This window comes from Otolemur garnettii, unplaced genomic scaffold (assembly GCF_000181295.1).
Source record: "Otolemur garnettii isolate 467f Iridium unplaced genomic scaffold, OtoGar3 scaffold00053, whole genome shotgun sequence".
Lineage (NCBI taxonomy): Eukaryota > Metazoa > Chordata > Mammalia > Primates > Galagidae > Otolemur > Otolemur garnettii.
Window position 1 is genome coordinate 7,251,825 of NW_003852448.1, and position 20,197 is coordinate 7,272,021.

Sequence of the window (20,197 nt, forward strand, 5' to 3'; positions counted from 1 at the left end):
TCATTGCTACTTCATAACTGTAATTTTGCTACTGTTATGAATCGTAATGCAAATATCTGATATGCAGGATGTATTTTCATTGTTACAAAGGAGTCATGACCCACAGGTTGAGAACTGCTGCTTTAGACGTTTCTTCTCTGTAAAAAGAGGGAGTTGGATTAAATGAATTATTCCAGAACTTATCTGACCATCCATATCACCTGCAGAACGTTAGAAAGCTCAGATCCTAGACTTTACCCTAGCCTCACTCAGTCAGAATCTTCCAGGCCTTAGGAGAACATGTATTCACAAGGCCCCCACGTGAGTCTTACAGTTCCAGCCCTGTTTGGGAACTGCAACCTGGGAGTATTGCACTGTCCCTGTAGCCTGGATACTCTCTGCTCAGTATGTTGGGTTCAAATCAGTGGGGACAGAGAGCTGGGACAGCCCAGACCAAGGGTTTTGCATGAAACCTTCTCACTAGGCAGTGAGGACAGAAGGAGATTCATGAGTCTATCATCTAGTAAGCCAGATATTAAAGATATTTGTAAAAAGCATATGATAAATGCTAACACTTTTTAAAATTTTTCTTTTAAAAATATAGATTGGTGAGAAATTATTCCAAAAAAATTAGGATCCCAAAGAGCTGTAGTTTATATGGGTCAACTATATCAATACTTATCATGTTAGAAATTAAAACTAAGCAAATTTTAAAATAGTAATTCATTTACAAAGAACAATAATGAACTTATTACCTATTAAAACACATAATGTATGTTTTAAGAGTGTAAAGGGGTCTTGAGACCAAAATTTGTCTGTGAGCAGCAGTTTCCAAGGAAAAGCTAAGGGTGGACAGTCCCATGAGCACAGACCCCTTCCAGAGTCTGTATTCAGAAGGTTGAAGGATATAGGGAATATAATGGGACAGGCTGAATAGGCTGTGGTCACTCTGGAATGCATCTCACCAAAGCAGGTGGTGGGGAAGTGGTCTGGAGGAATGCTCCTCAACTCAGACTACAGGCTGAAGGGAATGGGAGCAAATGGTGGAGGGCCCAGGCAGGCCTGCTCCATGTTGGGCATTCCTGTCTTAGGCAAACCAAATAGTAGCCCTTCCCTGGGTGACAGAGGAAGTGAATTGGCATCTAAGTGGTGACATGGTGAAGTGCTGTTTAATGATCAGCTGTGTGGCACTTAGAACTTACCTTGGTGACCTCCGGCTCTCTCAAATGTCTTAAACCATCCGTCTCTAAGCAATGGAGAAACAGTGACTAGCCTTGGTCTGGCCTTGACCCGCCCAAAGGTCTGTACCTTGGCCAACTATGATAGGGAGGACAGTATGTTGGCTGTGGCCAGGACTGCCTAGAGGAAGACCCCCACCTTGCCAACATGGGGTAGGTTGGTATTTCTCACCTCCTCGCTGCATCACGGCAGAGGAACCACAGGTTTGGAGCTGGCCAGGGCTGAGCTCCAATTTGCATCTCAGGCACATTGAACTCCTACCCTCCTCAGGCAGGCAGCAGCAGCCAGAGGCAGCTCAGCACACTCTGGGTGCTGACCAATAGGGTCTTTCTCCCTAAGATCTCACCAGCCAGACTGCCATTCAGTGCTTTGCTTTCTATAGCACAAAAAGCTTTAGTCAGCACAGAAAGCCCACAGGCAGCTCAGAGTTCCAAATAGTGCACAGAGGTTCTGACTGAGCTCATGAGGGCTTGAGATCCACGTCCAGACTTGTGTCCCACCCCTACACTAGGCTCCTGCCAGTGCCTCCCACTGCCTGAAGCCATTCTGGGGCCGGAGGGCCAGGCAGCTGTTGCAGCCCCACAGCCAGGCCCTGGGACCCTAGGCAGAAGAGATGGTGAAAACAGAGGGGTGCAGCTATCTGGTTTACTTGCTTTGGGTTTTTGTTTTGCCAAGGAAAAGGATTTATTTGCTCAAGGGCCTGTGGCCAGTCAGCTGTAAACCAAGCCTAGCGCTTGGGTCTCCTAATGTGCAGTCCTCTATTTCCACCTGCACGCCATCCTGCTGCCCGTCTATCCTCGCTTCCTTCCCACGGCACTTCTGATCTTTCTCCTCCCCATTCTCTCTAGACACGGCTCCTGCCAGCAGAACCAGGCTGTGTGAAGTCACCAGCCCTCGGCTCCCTGGAGTCTGGAGCCCCTTTCGTGGTGTTCTGTGTGGCTGCCAAGAGCGGCCTCTGCTCACTCACTGAGCCTGTTCTCTGAGCCTGGCTGCCGCCCCAGGAGAATCAAAGGCCTTGTTCACCCTCCAGGGCTGACGCAGTCCTGCACAAAGTCCCTGAGAAGAGGAGAAGGGGGGAAGTCTTCTCAGGAGAAACTATATGGGGGAACCTGTCTGTCCTGTGGCCAGAACCTTCTTGGGTTACTGTGGCCAGGGCCCAGTCTTGTCTGGGACCTTAGGAAGGCGCCTGAATTGTGGGCAGACCGTCTCCTCTTCCAGGGTCAAGGCCCCGTTTCTCCTTCTGGTGGTTCTCTGCCTCCTTCCCACCCCTGGGCCTCAGCCTCTCCTCCTCCTGAGCTCCCCCTGCAGTTGGGTCACTGCACTAGCACTGCATTGGTGCAGAGGGGCTGGTTTGTATTGGTCCCACTTTCTGAAGTCAGACTGCAGGGTGGGCCTGCACCGGATTCATCTCCACACACCCTCCCTCGGCACCTGCAGCACAGGGCCCGCAGGGCCTGGTAGGTACTGCTGTGCTGATCTGCCTGTTCATTTGCTGAAGTACCTGAGCATGGGAACTGACCTCATGATTGGGGAATAAATTGGTCTATTTAAAAACGATGCAGGATTGGGTCAGCAGTGCCCCACTTCCCCCTTTATGGATGAATTGTGACACCAATATTAAAAAAGAAAGAAGTTTAGGAACTCATGTTTAACTCCCCTTCTCTTGCATAAGATGGTTCCCCCTGCTGACTGGACCACATAAGCACCAGTGAAGTCTCTCTGTGCATCATCATCTCGGCTCTTTCTGGCTAGCACGGCAGAAACCCCACTTTGCAGGAAGCCTGTCCTTGCCCACCCACAGCCACACGCAGAGTCCCAAGCCCACGCGACCTCTCTGCACCCCGGCAGCCCTCCTTTTCCCTGAAGGCTCCCAGTGGGGCCTTCCCAGCTCTCCTTCCTGGTGACCTGTGAAACCCCACTTTCTGGAAAAGCATTTCACACAGCTGAAATGTGATTTTAAATCTTCCTGGTCTTTCTCTTGATATTCCAGTTTAATCGTGGCAGAAAGAATTTGGGATTCCAAATCAGGACAGTGGAGCTGAGGTGTGATTCCTGCCAGTCACTCACTGGTAAAGGCCCATGGATAAGTAGCAACTGTCTCTACTCATCAGTTTCTTCATCTGTTAAACAGAGGGTCAACCCTCCCCACACACACAGGGTGGCTGTGAGGGGCCCATGGAGCAGGAGAGCAGGAGCACTCTGTAAACAGGAAGGCTCTGTGCAAAACAGGTGCTGATGCCACAACACTGTGCCCCCTTTAAAAAAATTCAAGTATCAGCCAGGTAGGGTGGCTCATGCCTCTAATCCTAGCACTCTAGAAGGCCAAGGTGGGAGGATTGCTTGAGCCCAGGAGTTCAAGACCAGCCTGTTAAAAATGTTCTCTATCAGAAGTAGAAAAACTAGCTGGTCGTTGTGCGGGGCACCTGTAATCCCAGCTACTTGGGAGGCTGAGGCAGGAAGAACACTTGAACCCAGGAGCTATGATGACACCACTGCACTCCCGCCTAGGTCACAGAGTAAGACTGTTTGAAAAAAGTAAATAAATAAAATCAGGTACATGTGAAAAGAGAGGGCATTTATTTATTTATTTTTGGTTTTTTGAGAAAGAGTCTCACTCTGTTGCCCTGGGTTTTGTGTCCTGGCATCATCATAGCTCACAGCAATCTCAGCCTCTCCAAGCTCAAGTGATCCTCCTGTCTCAGCCTCCCAAGTAGCTGGGACTACAGGCAGGTACCACCACACCCATCTAGTTTTTTCTATTTTTAGTAGAGATGGGGTACTTGCTCTTTTTCAGGTTCATCTAGAACTCCTGAGCTCCAAGGATCCTCCCACCTTAGCCTCCTAGAGTGCAAGTATTACAGGTATAAGCCACCACACCCCAGCCAAGAGGGCATATTGACAATGACAACAACAACAAAATAGCCAGGCAGGAAGGTACCATACGCTATACAGATAATCCTAAAATGCCCATAGTGAGTCTTGCCATAGGTCTGGCATTTTACCTGTCCCTCCCCCCAAACCTACCCCCCCATTCTGCAGTCCAGAGTGGCATCTGTTTTCACCACCTTTGGGAAGGGAGTAGGGAGGGGGCAGGGAGGCTGAGTGGAGAGATCTACACGTTTTGAACTTGGAAAGATTGCAGTGAGAGGACAATGGAGAATCATTCCATCCCAGCAGAAGCGAGGTGCTCCCAGCCCCAGATGGAAAGCCCACTCAAGTCTAAACCAACTTTTTTATATGTGATATATGTATACATATATATAAATAATTTATTGTTATCAGTCTCAGGTTCAGAAATTGTGGTAGGCCCTTTTTTTTTTTTTTTTTTTGAGATAGAGTCTCAAGCTGTTGCTCTAGGTAGAGTGCCATGGTGTCACAGCTCACAGCAACCTGTAACTCTTGGGCTTAAGCCTCCCAAGTAGCTGGGACTACAGGCACCTGCCACAATGCCTGGCTATTTTGTTGTTGTTGTCATTATTGTTTAGCAGGCCTATGGGTTTGAACCCAGCAGCCCCAGTGTGTGTGGCCAGCGCCCTGATGTTGTAATTTTCAAATGTATAACATGTTTACAGCTGTGCCCTGCATTTAGTCTGCCTTGTTCCTATTTTGATTTTTGTTGAGTCTCCTGCCTGCTTGCCAAAAGCTAAGATGTTTCAGGCCCATGTACAATTGAAAGCAGAGACATCCTTGAACTTTAAAGCATTAAACTAACTGGAAAATACAACATACCACATACTGAAGTGAAAAGAGGAAAAGAAAAGAAAAGAAAAGCCCTCTCAAGTCCTCCTCACGCAGAGTGGGGCAGCCAGGCCCATGGAGGGCTGGGCGCCATTGTCATCTGCATCTAGTCTCTCTTGCCTTCTGTGGGGATGGAGGGAAGCTGCTGAGCCACAGTCATAATGTCTTTAAATTATTTACACTGGAAAGATGAATATTCTGCATTCAAAGAACCAGCAGGGAGTTTCACTGGCTGTGAGGGCCCCTTACCTGGCAGCAACTGGGTTCCCTCCCTGAAGGTGTTGTCAGGGAACAGCATCTGGAAGGGAGAGACCAAGGGATGTAAGCAGAGAGGGAGGGGAGGACTCAGGAGGACCAGCCCTGGCCCTGGGGCAGACACCTGCCACCGGCTGCTGGACCGGTAGGAGAGGGGCTTAAATTCGGCCTCAGCCAGCTTCTTGGCTCAAAAGCAGAACGGCGACTGCAAAAGTAATTTTCTGAATAGAAAATTACAATATACTCCCATGATAAAAAATTTGAAAAAATAGACAAGGGTATATGATGAAAGTTTTCTCTGCCAGTTGTTCCCTTCCCTGGAGACAAGCCAGTGCTTCCAGATCCTTCTTGAGATGCTCTATAATCAGACAGACAGAATATAGATACGCTTTTTCTTTTTCTGAAACTACAAACGGTATCATTCCGTGCAGATGGCTCTGGGTTTGCTTTGCACTTGCTGCTCTGTCTTGGAGATGAATGAGAAGGCTTGTCATGTTCCATCAGGGACCGTGGCTGCCTTGGGACACCCACGATCAATGTAGCCTCTTCCTCTTGACCGTCATCTGTATCTCCAGGCTCTGCCGTGGTAATGAGTAACCATCCACTCACAGCTAAACAATTATACAGATATGTCTGTGGAAGAAAGTCCCAGAAACCAACTGTCTGGTGAAGAAGCAAGCACATTTGTAGTGTTAGTGGGCGTTGCCAAAAGGCTCCACAGAGACTCCTGGTTCCTCCGGGCCTTTCAAATCCTGCCTGGGTGCAGTTTGGGCCAGAAAGTGTGCTTGGGGGAGTGGGTGAAAGTGCAGGCATGGAGCACTATCCTTGGTTGTGCCCTGAGTGAGGATGGACATGGCTGAGGAGGAATTAGAGCCCACTAGGGCCAGCCCCACTCACACACGAAGACCCCAGGCCCCAGGGAGTTTTGCCTGAGCTGCTGTCACTGGTCCGTAGGATGTGGTGTCCCCTGACAGATCCTATTCTGTCCTGCCCATCAGGGTCCCACACACCCATGGGAAGCAGGGACACAGTCCCAGGGAGGGACCACTGATGGGGGGGGTGTCCTGTAGAGAAAGAGGCTGGACAGTATGGACCAGAACATTCCCTACCTGACTCCCATGAGGGATCCGGTGTGTTTGAGGTGTACTATGGGGACCAGAGCAGTGCCTCTGCTGAGGACTCTGCCCGCAAGAGTCACTGAAGGACATTCCACCGTCCCACCTCGGGGGGTCCAAGACCTGACCTATGACCCTCTCTGCAAACAAATCAGCCCAAGTGGCCTTCTTGTCCCCCTCCCCCAAGGAGCCCTTGAGAGGCCCTGGGCTTGCCTGCCCTCCTGGCTTGTGTCCTTGGTCCTCATGGGGCTGTGGGAGAGTCGGAGCCTCCCCAAGAAGGGCCCTCTGCGGCCCTGCCTGCAGGCCCCTGTCCCTCCCAGGGGCTGCAGACCACAACCGGGGGCTTACAACTCTCTGTCTCTCTCTCCTTCATCCTGGGCCCACCTGGATGGAGTCTGGCCGCTTCGGACCTTTGGGAAAAGCCTTCTGTTTTTCAAAAGAGTTTGGGGCTTTGCTGTTAGGGGGCTTTTTGAGTCCCCCGAGAACAGGCGTGCTGGAGCTTTCTGTCTCCTCCTTCCTCTGAGAGCTTCCTTCCCCAGCAGCCCAGAGCTCTGAGCAGAGATTCCCACCGGCACCACTCCATGCTATTAGGGGCCTCCCTAGAAAAGAATACTGCTCCCTTGATAGCTCCCTAAACTCCCCCCATAAAGGGTGCATGGAGAGGGAGAGAAGATCCACACAGACCTTGGCCTCCTTCCTTGGCATTTATGGTCATAGTGGAGTCTCACTACTGGGGACTTACAGCAACCACACTCACGCTGCACACTTTGTGGTAACAGCCCATGTCTTATGGGTCTCCAGGTACGTTGTCATTGTCGCTGCTGCAGTGCTCACCTATGTCTGTAGTACATGCTGTGAACTTCCCAATATGTGACCTCAGTAAGGATGTGACCAGGACGTTTGCTCTTCGCCCCATGCCAGGGAGGGGAAAAGAGGAGATCAAACGGTGTGTGACTGCATGGAGGAAAACAGCCTCCGGTGCGTGCGTGCGTGCGTGCGTGCGTGCGTGCGTGCGTGTAAACCTCCACTCAGATACTTCTGACTGTGTGAGCGTTCCCCCTCTGCCTCTCCACACATACACCCCAAGTTGGATAACGAGGGCATTTCTGGACACAGATGATTCTAAGAGACTAGAAATAGGGGTCTGAAACTTTTCTTAGCACTCAGAGTCAAATCACTTAGATTTTGCCACGTGAGGCTGTTGGCACTGGGCAATGGGAGAGCCCTTCTCTGCCTCCCTGCACCAGACCCCTCACCACTCTGGGCTTTCTTCCCGCAGGCTCCGGCCTCTCCTCCTCTCCATCGACACCCACCCAAGTGACCAAGCAGCACACGTTTCCTCTGGAATCCTACAAGCACGAGCCGGAGCGCTTAGAGAATCGCATCTATGCCTCTTCCCCTCCTGACACAGGCCAGAGGTTCGGCCTGTCCTCCTTCCAGAGCCCGTCCAGGCCTCTGCCGGTGTCCCCATCTCACTATGTAAGTGCGGGCCCTGCGCTGGGTGGTGGTGGGGCGGTGAGAGGGCTGCCCCCGGGCGGGAGCTGTTTGCACATAGCTGCAGCTGCCACTGTGCTATTCTGGCATTTGGGGTACATTTTATCACACATCATAGGCTGAGGGAAAAAAATGGTGAGGGCACAGTGGGCAAGTAGAAATCAAATGGAAAGTGGCAACATCTCGTCCATCTGGAACATGACCAGAAAAAGGAGTGGTTTGTTCCCTCAGCTTCTTCTTAAAAACCATCCATTAAAAGGTACGTTAGAATTTACCTTGATTGGGGTACCGAGTAATTGGGCAAAGCAGAAAAAGTAAAACAAATAGAAATTTTATTCTTGAGTTATAGGATTTAAAGTCTGGCATCATGTGCCTTAGGACGCTCTCATAGAAAAGGGAGCCCCTGAAAGGGGAGCGGGACAGGGAGGCAGAGACCTCTGCAGCCTTCAGTCCAGGCCAGATAATGAATTATTACTATGTTATAACCACTGAGTTTGGGTGATTCGTTATGTACCAACAGATAATAGATAACGAATACTCATTTCATAACGTGTCCTGGAAAGTAGCATAACTCAGTGAATTGAGCAGTAAATTCCGGTGTTCAGGTTGTTTTAAAGCGGACTGTCTTGCCAATGGATCAATGGACTAGACTCCTATTTCTCCTGGTATCAATGTTTGGGAGAGAATCACTGACCAAAGAAAAAGAAAAAAGAAGGAAGAAAATCACCAACCAGTCTTTCAAGGTTGTTACTTTGAATAACACCTTTTTTAAAGATAGACAAGCACTTTAAAATCTATAAATATTTCAGATGACTTGACGGTTGAGAAGCAGGGAAGGCTTTTATATGCACTGCTTTGTTTTTATAGGGTTTGCCATTTTAAAGATCAAGTTACAACCTAATAAGGTCTTGATGTTAAAGCTATCTGCCCAGAAATGGCAAACTCACAGTTCCATAGTCTGTGAGTCACAACAGATTAGAAACTTTAAAAATAGTTTAGAAAAAAAATTTGCACAGGGTCAAGCAGTAGGAGCTGCAGGCAGAGAGGACTGATTCACAGCGGGTGGGGGAGCATCATAAGGGCCCCCGCGCTCACACAAGTGCCCTCTGTGTTTGGAGGGGATGGGCGGAGAGTATGGGTTCTCCTGGCTGTGGACAAGGGTATCCTAATAGCATTCTTCCTGTGCCCTGCACTGTTGGGAGTGTGGCTAGGTGAACACAAAGAGGGCAGAGCCCCAGTAAGAGACACAGATGGCACACTTGGCCCATCTTCCTGAGCAGGGGCCGGGGTGTTCAGGGTTCTTATTCATTCTGTTCCCTGGGGTAGCTGAGCTCCACGGGAAATATTTTGGATCTTCTTAATATGATAAATGCCCTGCCTCTGCCATGCCTTCAGGGACCCAGGAGGGCAGGGATCTTGCGGCAGCTGTGTCCCGGGGCCCTGTTGTTTGCTGGGCACTTGGCTGAGCACTCAGAGACAGTTGAGGTAATTCCTAGCCCGAATCTCCCCAACACAGGTTAAGTCCTGTGGAAGTAGAACCCTGGAGCTCCAGCAGCTGGGGGAGTGTCCTGCCTCTTGCCCTCACTGGGAAAGAAAACTAACGGGTAGAATATCTGCTTCTGAAGATCCACAGGGCCCTGGCCGCAGTCATCAATCGCAGGCATATGAGAGTAGGGTAAAAAATAGAAATTTCCATTTGTGTGCTATCTTGCTCTATTTTGATAGGAGATAACCCTTCTCTGGTGAATTCTGTGTCCCTTGATCATGACAAGGCCGCTTGAGGATTCATCTCAAATTTTTCCACCCTAGAAGACCAACTTGCCTCTCCCTGCAAGTGGTAGTGGTTAAAATATTGGTGTCCTATCCTCCCTAGAGTTAATTAGCACTGGGAGGCAGAATGCGTGGTGATTCCTTTTCCCCAAAGTGGGGCTGGCAATAAAGGGCATCCCAAGCTGTGCAACAGACCTTCACTGTATGCAATTTTTGTTTAAGAAACCATCATGATGAAACTGTCACCAATTCTGTAACCCAAGGGCAGAAGCCAGCTGCAGAGTGTTGCTGAGTAAGTGTCAGACATCAGAGTATGGGCAGATGCCCATGTTTTATCTCTGCTCTATCATGGAGACTGGCGTGAAGACGAGAGTGAGGGCTAAGGCAGGGGCGGGGCGGGCAGGAAGGGCAATTCTGTTACAAGGTGAGAGAGACTGGGCATGTTCATAGGCTGATGGAAAGGTGCTCCACGGCGGGGCCTCTGTTAAATGGGACTATAGCATATCGCTCACAGCATTGTTGCCAGGGTAACACGAGATAACTGCATAAAGTTACTCACCCAAAGGCTCAGGTCTAGCAAATGCTAAAGAAAGATTTGAACCAAAGCAACTGGGCCCTGGAGCCTGTGTTCTTAGCATGGTTTCATGCTACCCTAGAGATGTCCAGGATTCTCAGCCTACCCAGCACACATGGACTTGGTGTCTTAGCTCATGTGCCTAATCCAGGGATTGGCAACTGGGCCCTGTAGGTGGAGTCTGGCCCAGCCCCTGGTTTTGTAATTAAAGTTTTATTGGCACACGGCCACACCCATTCATTTATGTATTGTCTGTGTCTGCCTTCGTGCTGCAGTGGAGACTTTTGTGGCCTGCAAAGCCAAAAATACTTCTAATTGAACTTTGTTTCAGTGGCACCTGTGGCTCAAAGAAATAGGGTGTCAGCCCTGTATACTGGAGGTGGCAGGTTCAAACCTGGCCCCCGCCAAAAACTGCAAAAAAAAAAAAAAAAAAAAGAACTTTGTTTCCAAAAGTTTGCCAATCCTTGACTAATTCGTGCCAGAGCATACCTTTATATTGTTATCCAGCTAAATGTTACACCAGCAGGTGCAAAGGGAGAGACTGAGTCTAGTCCCCTTGGTCTCACTCTCAAGGAGGTCTGAGAACCAGCCTTAAGTTGGCAAACTGGTAGAGTAAGGACTTGAAGATTATTCTCCTCATCCTCAGGGTGTTACAAAACTACAAAATCTGCTTTGGGACCAGACTGAGAAGATTTGGAGCAACATAAGTTAAGGTGGAATGTTCTTTGTTCTTCCCTTTCCTCTCCCAGAGCTGAAAAGTTGAAGTACGTAGAACAGGTGAGCAGCATACACTGGTCATTGCCTGCCCTGGAGATGGCGTTCAGAGGAGTGAGTGCGTCAGACTTGGATTTTGTAGGATTACTCCAGTGACAGGCTAGAGGCTAGAATTCACGGGGGGGAAGAGGAAGCAAGAAGACAGTGAGGTAGTGACAAAGGGCAGGTGTGGAGGTCGGGTTCATTGTAAAAGTGCATCTGAGATAAAACAGGCTGTACTCAGTCCTGCCCGGGTATGTGGCTTGTGGGAGGACTCTAGGGGACTCTCCAGTTCCTGGCATGAAGGAAGAATGACAGTGTCATTAAATTAGATAGGAAAATACAGGAAGGACAAGTAGAGCTGGGATGAAAGATAAGTTCCATTGGGGGCACATTTTCTGTGACATCTTTGGGACATGAAACAAATGGTGGAGACCTGGATATGTAAGTCTGACGTGGCAAAGCAGAGGTTAGAAAAATGATTTTCTTTGTCCGTTGTATTTACCAAGCATTAAGTCAAAGAAATCAAGACTCTGAACACCTTCTACCTATATAACTTCTGGTGCAGGGAAGAAAACAAAGGTAGCTTAATTCTGATAAGGGACACTTCTTTACCAATACAGTTGTGTGAGAGTGCATTTGGGGGGCTGAACATTGAATGGTGGAAAAATTACTGTACCCATTCATGCATCCTTGATGGGCTTGTCTTGATTTGCATTTAGATGAGAATTCCTTCAGCTCAGAACCAGGATTGTCCTCTAACTCATAGCACTTAGAAAAGCATTAACTTCAGCTAGTGAATTATCATTGGTACAAGGGTGACACAAACCATAACACCAGTATTAATAGCATTTCCTTAATGACTCAGTAGAAATTAGCTGTTGCAATGGTGGAAAAGTTTAGAACAAGCCTCCTTGGCCATCTCTCTGAGAAGGGAGCACATACCCTGTTAATGAATGACCACCTGCTTACCCCGCAGTCAACCTGTTTCAGGGCTTGTGTGTTGTCATAATACTTTTCTCCGACTCTTTTTGAGGCTTAGCACAGAACCCTGCCCCATTGTTTAAGTTCTGAGTAGGAATAACAGCCACTCATGTTGGCCATGGTTACCGAAGAGGTGGATTTTATCCAGAAAAAAAATGGAGATTAAAGCAGGTGGTTCAATTAAAAGCTCTCTAAGGAATCACCCAGAGGAAATTCTAATATGATTTCTAGGGCTCTGCCAGTGATTTCCTCTTTGCACGCTATATCAAAAGCAAATTAAAAGCCCACTGCTTATGTTAGTTCTTTCACAAATTAGTAAGGCTATTCAATTATTGTGGTTTGGTCTGATTAAGGCATTCCATTTACATTCTTTGCATTTAATTTTTAAAATTAGGTAATCTGGAGAGGTATTTGGTTTTCTCTTTAAAAAATAACTTTCCCCTAAAACAAAAAAGTTCCGGAGCTTTGAGCTCAAAATGTGTCTATTTCCAGAGATGCTGTTGAGTTTCTTCATTTTATACGTACATGCTCTGGTCATGTGTTTTGACTTGAAGAATATTCTTAATTCAAATCAATAACAGCTGATAAATTCCCCTTTAGGATTTTTTACATTTGCACTTTTGAATTCCATAATGTTATTTGAATCAAATTACTGACCCAATACAGTCAAGTCGCCTTCCATTCATAAATCAGGAAACAATATTGGAGGAGAAGACACATTTTTGCTTGCTTTACACGTTCTGTCCCCGATACTGGTATTCTTTACCTAGATCCTACCGCAGAGATGCAATCCCCCAGAGATCTATGCCCAGCAAAACGTATTGATGGTTTAAGATATTTTCACATAAAAAAAATGAAGGCATGAAGCTTATTTCGAATTATCATCCTTTACAAATGTTTAGTTATTTCCAGTTGTTCATGACTCATTGGAAAACACATTTATAGTTCTCTATGGCTGTAATAAACAATGATGTCCTTAATTTTGTAAACTTAACTACAATAGTAAAGCAGGATATAGTGCTACTAAAATTTCAAGTCTAAAAAATTTAGACTGAGTTTTCAGTCATCATAGTTTATTCACTGACAGACGTTCCAGAGTTTCAAAAGTACATCATCATTAGCCATATTGCTGTTGCAATGGTGGAAAACGGGATAAAAGAAGTGAATGTGGACATCCTCAGATCACTTTGGACAATATAAAAATTTATTATTTATGCAGAATAGAGAAGGTTGGGTGTGAGAAGGTTGGGTACATCATAATTAGCCGTATTGCTATTGCAATGGTGGAAAACGGGATAAAAGACATCTTCGCTGTTCTCATTAATTCCTGGGTGTCTCACACCCAACCTTCTCTATTCTGCACAGATAATAATTTTTTTATATTGTCCAAAGTGATTTGAGGATGTCCACATTCACTTCTTTTATCCCGTCATCTGAAGTCTAATTCCCCTCCCTTACCTCCCTCTGGTCCCTCGCAGTCCTCCGGCTTCCTATCCGCAGAAGCGTTCCACTTTCCGCCAGACCCCTTCTGGGAGGGTCCTGCCCTCCAGGGCTTCTCTTCTGTCACATCCACCACATGAATGCCCTCCTTCCCCTGTTCCCTTCAAAATCTGTCTCCACACATCTCTTTAGGAAGCCTTGCTCTCTAAGCACTCCTTAGCATCTGTGTACACTGTGCAGTTCATGGGTCTTTTAATTTAAACTACTTGGTAATTTTTACAGTGTAACATATGCAGAAATCTGGTTTCCACAATTAGATCCTAACTTCCACCTAATTAGAATACAACCTCCCAGGGCAGTGCCTCGATCTGATGTAATACCCAAACGTCACCTGGACGTCTTTGACTGCAAAGCCACAGAAAACTCCGACTCAACCTAGCATGAAGGACAAGGGTGCCTGTTGTCCTACCTACAGTTGCAGAGGCAGGCTTAGGCAAGATGGGACACAGGCTGCCCAACACTGTCACCAAAGATCCAAGTTCTTCTCCCTCTTAGCGGTGCATTCACCTGAAGGCTGGTCCTCAGGAGCGGTCATGACTACCTGTTTGTAGCAAGGATAGGGCATAGACAGGGGTGTGCGTCATGCATGTGAGACCTGGCTCTCTCCAACCCTGAGTCCTCCCCTTCAGTCCAGGCTAGCGTGGGAGAGATTATCACCATCACAATGCATGTAAGGAAAAGGTGCATACAAGGAAAATCAGGTTATTCTAGGCAGGATGGTAGAAGGAGGAGCATACGTGCCAAGTAGGCAACCGAGAGTAACCCTGCAGTCTGGTGACGGTATGCACGCACAGAGGGGATGAGGGGGGCAACTGAGCCCTACCTGAGCCTCAGGTAGCAAGTATGTATCTGTATATGTAGATACATATACTCACATGTAATATTACATGTATTATTTTTGTATAACATAGTACATTTTACATATGTGTCTGAATCAAGGAATAAATAAAATATGTTTAGATAACAGCATACAAATAATACATTAAATACATAAATATAGTGAAAATTACGTAGTTATCAGAGGACGGCAAAGCAAAGAAGGAAAAGTAAGAGATACCAGATGAAATTACTGTTTATATCAATAATTCTAAATAATCTATAAAACAACCACTATGACTTACAGGTGAAGTTAGTAGGATCACAGGATATAAGGTTAATATAAAAAATCAATAGTATTTTTATATACTGGCACCAGCAAACATTTAGGAAATGAAGTTTTTAAAAAAAAAAATTTTTTTTGAGACAGTCTCACTTTGTCACTCTGGCATCATAGCTCACAGCAACCTCAAACTCTTGGGCTCAGGTGATCCTCTTGCCTTAGACTCCTGAGTAGGCTGGAACTATAGGTGTCTGCTACAATGCCTGGCTATTTTTTTTTTTTTTTTAGAGACAGGGGTCTCATTCTTGCTCAGGCTGGTCTTAAACTCCTGAGCTCAAGCAGTCTACCCGCCTCAGCCTCCCAAAGTGCTAGGCTCATAGGTGTGAGCCACTGTACCTGGTTCTCAAAAAAAAACTTTATTTAAAAGAACATAAAAGGGGAGAGGAGGGAGGAGGATGGGTGGAAGGAGGGTGATTGGTGGGACCACACCTATGGTTCATCCTATAAGGGTACACGTGAATCTTCCTAAATGTAGAATATAAATGTCTTAACATAATAACTAAGAGGATGCCGTGAAGGCTATGTTAACCAGTTTGATGAAAGTATTTCACATTGTACATAAAACCAGCACACTGTACCCCATGACTGCATTAATGTACACAGCTATGATTTAATAAAAATAAAAATAAAAATAGAAAAAAAAAACATACTTAGGAATAAATTTAACAAAAGATATACACGACTTCTACACTGAAAACTATAAAAGATGGCTGAGAGAAACCAGAAAATACCTGAACAAATAGAGAGTTATGCTATGGTCATGGGTTAGATGACTTAATATTGTCAAGATGTCAATTCTTCCCACATTGATCTATAGGTCAAACACAATCCCAGCCAAAACTCCAATAGATGTTTTTGTGTTGTTGTTTTGAGACAAGGTGTTGTTCTGTTGCCTGGGCCAGAGTGCAGTGGCATCATCATAGCTCACTGCAACCTTAAACTCCTGAGTTCAAGTAATCAGCCTGCCTCAGCCTTCTGAGTAGCTAGGACTACAGGGGTGCACCACCATGCTCAGATAATTTTTTAATTTTTTTTGTAGACACAGGGTCTTGCTGTTTTGCTCAGGTTGGTGTAGAATTCCTGGCCTCAAGAGATCATCCCACCTCAGCCTCCCAAAGTGCTGGGATTTCAGGTGTGAGCCTGCTGTACCTAGCTATTTTTTTTTTTAATTCTAAAACATACAGTTGACCCTTGAACAATGTGAGGGTTTCAGGGGCCAACCCCCTACATGTGACTTTTGAGTCCCCAAAAACTTAACTGCTAATAGCCTACTATTGACTGGCAACCTTACCAATAACATAAACAGTTGGTAAATACATATTTTGTGTGTTATATGTGTGATATACTGTATACTTACAATAAAGTAAGTTAGAGAAAAGAAAATGTATTAAAAATTACAAGAAAGTATATTTACTGTTCATTAAATGAAAGTGGATCATCATGAAAGTCTTCATCCTCCTCATCTTCATGTTGAATAGGTGGGGGGGGGGTGTCTTTTTATCCCAGAGACAGAAAAAAAATCTGAGTACAAGTAAATTCATGCTATTCAGTCCCGTATTGTTCAAAAGTCAACTGTCTGTGGAGACATAAAGGACTCACAGTATTCAAAGCAATTTTTAAAATGAAGGACAAAGTTGGAGAATGTTCCCACCTTATTTCAAGGTAGAGCTGTGGTAATGGAGCAGTGTGGTCAAGATGGAAGCATAGACACAGATCAATGAACAAAACAGAGTCCAGAAATAGACCCCCCACACATATATGAGGTCTGTCCAGAAAGTATCCCTCCATGGTTAATATAACAATACCTGTTTGCATGACATCCATGTCACCGGACAGCCAAGGCAAGTGGTCTGGAATGCGCTTGCATGAACAATGGCGCCTTCGCTGTACCAGTCAGTGGGGCGCTAGATGCTGTTGAGTGAGCGGGTGCACTGTGTGGCCATCTCATTCAAAATGACTGAGTGAGTAGCACCACAAATCTGCATCACATTTTGTGTGAAGCTTGAGCATTCCTCTGCAGAAACATTCAGATGATTCAGAAGGGTTTGGGGGACAATGCAATGAGTGCAGTGCAAGGAGAAGTGTGGCACAAACACTTCAAAGATGGTTGAGAAGCTGTTGAAAGTGATCCATACTTGGGAAGGCCTGGAACAAGCAGAACACCGGAGAGTGCTGACCCTGTGTTGGCTGCTGTAGTCAGCAAAGATCAGTCCCTGACAGGACAAGGACTAGATGCTGGTCTGGGGATTCCAAAAACTGTCAGAAATCAACACAGGATCTTTGCATGAAAGGAACATGTTATGGCAAAATGCATTCCATGGCTTCTGCTACCAGAGAAGAAAGGATGTTGTGCCATATTTGCTAATGACATGCTTCAAACTACTATCAATGAGCCAGATTTCCTCGAGAAGGTCCTAACCAGAGATGAATCGTGGACCTACAGCTATGATCCAGAAACAGAGGCCCAGTTGTCCTAACGGAAGTTGCCTGGTTCTGCACACCTGGAGAAGGCACCACAAAGTCGCAGCAAGATCTGGACCATGTTGACTGTTTTCTTATTGGAAGGTGTTGTCCATCACCAGTACTTCCCTCCAGGCCAAACAGTTAATAAGGAGCCCATGGTCCTGCCTCAGTGGGCTTCATGGTCTAGAGATGCAATGTGACAAAAACAGCTGTGGCTGTGGGCAACTGGTGACTGGCAGCTGCATTGTGATAAGTCATCACATCTCATGCGCAGTTTTTTGGTGAAACATCAAATCGTGTAGGTGACTTGTCCCTGTACAGCCCAGGTTTGTCACTGCAACTTCTGGCTTTTCTCTAAATTGTAATAAAATCACATTTGAAAGGGAAGAGATTTCAGACCATTGATGAGACTCAGGAAATTATAACAAGGCACCTAATGACAATTCCAGCAAAAGATTTTGCAGACTGTTTGAAGAGTGGAAGAGACACTGGGAGAACTGTGTGAGGTCCCAAGGCACCTAGGTACCTACCGTGTTTCCCTGAAAATAAGACCTACCCAAAAAATAAGCCCTAGGAGGATTTCTATGTATTTGTTAAATATAAACCCTACCCCGATAATAAGACCTAGTGATGTGCATGGCTATACAGCGTATCTGCATAGTCACATCATGCATTTCGGTGCAGAGAGGAAGACATCCCCTGAAAATAAGCCCTAGTGTGTCTTCTTCAGAAAAAATAAATATAAGACAGTGTCTTATTTTCAGGGAAACATGGTACTTTGAAGGGGACCGAGGCATCACTGTCCCATGTACAGTGCTTCTCATATCTTGCATCTTCTTCAATAAATGTCTCTATTTTTCATATTACACAGATGGATTCTTCCCAGACAGGCCTCATATATAATCAGTTGGTTTTAGATGAAGGTGCCAAGGCAATTGAATAGAGAAAATAGAATCTTTGCAACAAGCAATGTGGATTTTAGTATGAGGGGAGAAAAAGAAACCTCCACCCTTGCCACACATAATAATAGAAAATTAAATGAAAATGGAAATAGGCCTAACTGTAAATGTCAAAATGCACAATTTTTAGAAGGGAACATTGAAGAAAATCCTCACAACCTTGGGAGGGAGGTAGAGGTTTCTTTGGACACAAAAACCATTAGCCATAAACAGGTAAATTGGATCTTACCAAATTTAAAACTTTTGTTGTTTGAAAGAAATGGTTAGAAATATGAAAAGGCAAGTGATGGAGGGGAGAAAATATTCACAATACATGTATCTGATAAAGGACTTATATGCCAAATCTACTTCTGAATGCTCATTGTATTATCTATTATTGAGTAACAAATTACCACCAGCTTAGTGGCTTCAGTCACGTCTTTATCTCACAGTTTCTGTGTGTGGAAAGTTTAACCACAGTTGAGCTCAGTTTTCTGCATCAGAGTCTTTTGTGTAGTTTGCAAGAAAGATGCTGGCCAGGACCAGGGTCTCATCTGAAAGTTCAATTGGAAAAGTATCCATCTCCAAGCTCCTATGGGCGGTGGCAATATTCAGTTCCTTGCAGACCATTGGCCTTAGCTCATTGCTACATGTGCCTCTCCAACTTGGTAGCTTGCTTCATCAAAGCCAGCAAGACAGTCTTCTGGTAAGGCAGAAGCCACAGTTGTACAAAGACAGAAGCCTACCCGTGAAGCAAGCCACTAGGTCCAGCTGATAGGCAAGTACAAAAACACCAGGAAGCAGGGATCACTGGGGGCCATCTCAAGGGTCTTTGTGCCACACTCATACTCTTACGGGGAACAAAAATCTAATGAAAATATGGGCAAGAGATTTATATAGTCCCTTCACAAAAAAGGATGTACGAATGGGTAATAAACACACAAAAAGCTATCAGTCCTGAAGGAAATACAAATGAAAACTACAATGAGAAACCATTACATACCCACTAGAATGACTAAAATGACCAACAAATGAAAAAAAAAAAAAAAGACATGGCAGTAGCTGATGAGGACATGAAGCATCTAGAACTCTCATACTTTGTTGCAGGAATGCAAAATGGTCCAGGCAGCTTCTCGTGTTAGACACACACCACCAAATGTCCTAGCCATTCTACAACTTGGTATTTACTCAGCAGAAACAATAGCATATTCATACAGAGACTTGACCACAAATATTCATAACTTTATTCACCATGGTCAAAAATTGGAAACGTCCCAAATGTTCATCAGCATGGGAATGAATAGACAAAATGTGGAATATCTGTATAATGGAATTGCCATGTAGCCATACAAGTGAAGGAACTACTGATATATTCAACAATATGAATGAATCACACAATTGTTATATTAAATGAAATGATCCAACTGCAAAAAAGCCTATGCTGTACGAGTCCATGCATATAAAGTTCTGGAAAATATGTCACTATACTGACATTGCAACAAAAAATTGATCAGTGGTTGCCAGGGACTACATGTGGGACAAGGGACAAAGCACAAAGAGTCACGAGGGGAAAAAAGGCATGAGGAAACTTCAGGGGTGACGGAAATGCTTGTATCTTAATTGTAAAGGTGATTTCAGTTTAAGGCCAGAGTTTCCATAGATTAGGAGATTAAAAAGGGATGAAAAACTGTTAACAGTGATCTGGCCAGGCATGGTGGCTCAACCTATAATCCCAATGGGAGTTTTCAGAACCTGACATGGGCGCCTCTTGAGCCCAACAGTTTGAGACCAGCCTGAGCAACATAAGTGAGACTCGAAGGCTCCATCTCCACCCAAAAAATAAGAGAGAGAGAATGTAAATATTTAGCTCCCAGTAAGTCATGTTAAACACAAAGCTCATATTAATAATAAAATATTTTGAAATAAAATTGAAAAATTTTTGTTTAGTAAAAAAAAAAAAAATTGGATTTACTTGCCAAAGGCAGGAGACATACATATTTCAGACCCTGGCTAATGAACTCAGAACCAGAATTTGGAAGGTAACAAGCTAAGCCTGCTGACCCCATGCACTACGTGTAGGATTCCTCCTTCAGATCTTCTACGCCAGTCTCTAATCATACCCTCCCGCGTCCATTCAACAGATATTTTATTAACCAGCTACATAGCAGGTTCCTGGCATGTACAAATATTAAATATTTGCTGAATCAAAGACTATCTTCAAAAGCTACCATTGTCT

The 20,197-nt window shown here is 45.4% G+C and overlaps 1 protein-coding gene across 4 annotated transcripts in view; it reads left to right on the top strand.

Annotated features, from left to right (window-relative positions):
- PRKAG2 (protein kinase AMP-activated non-catalytic subunit gamma 2) overlaps positions 1 to 20,197 on the top strand; it is a 269,309-nt gene that overhangs the window by 177,357 nt on the left and 71,755 nt on the right. For all 4 annotated transcript variants that reach the window (XM_012806513.2, XM_023514443.1, XM_023514444.1 and 1 more), the window contains exon 4: positions 7,606 to 7,805. In XM_012806513.2, the coding sequence (XP_012661967.1) occupies positions 7,606 to 7,805 (200 nt within the window). The remainder of the gene's footprint in view (positions 1 to 7,605; positions 7,806 to 20,197) is intronic.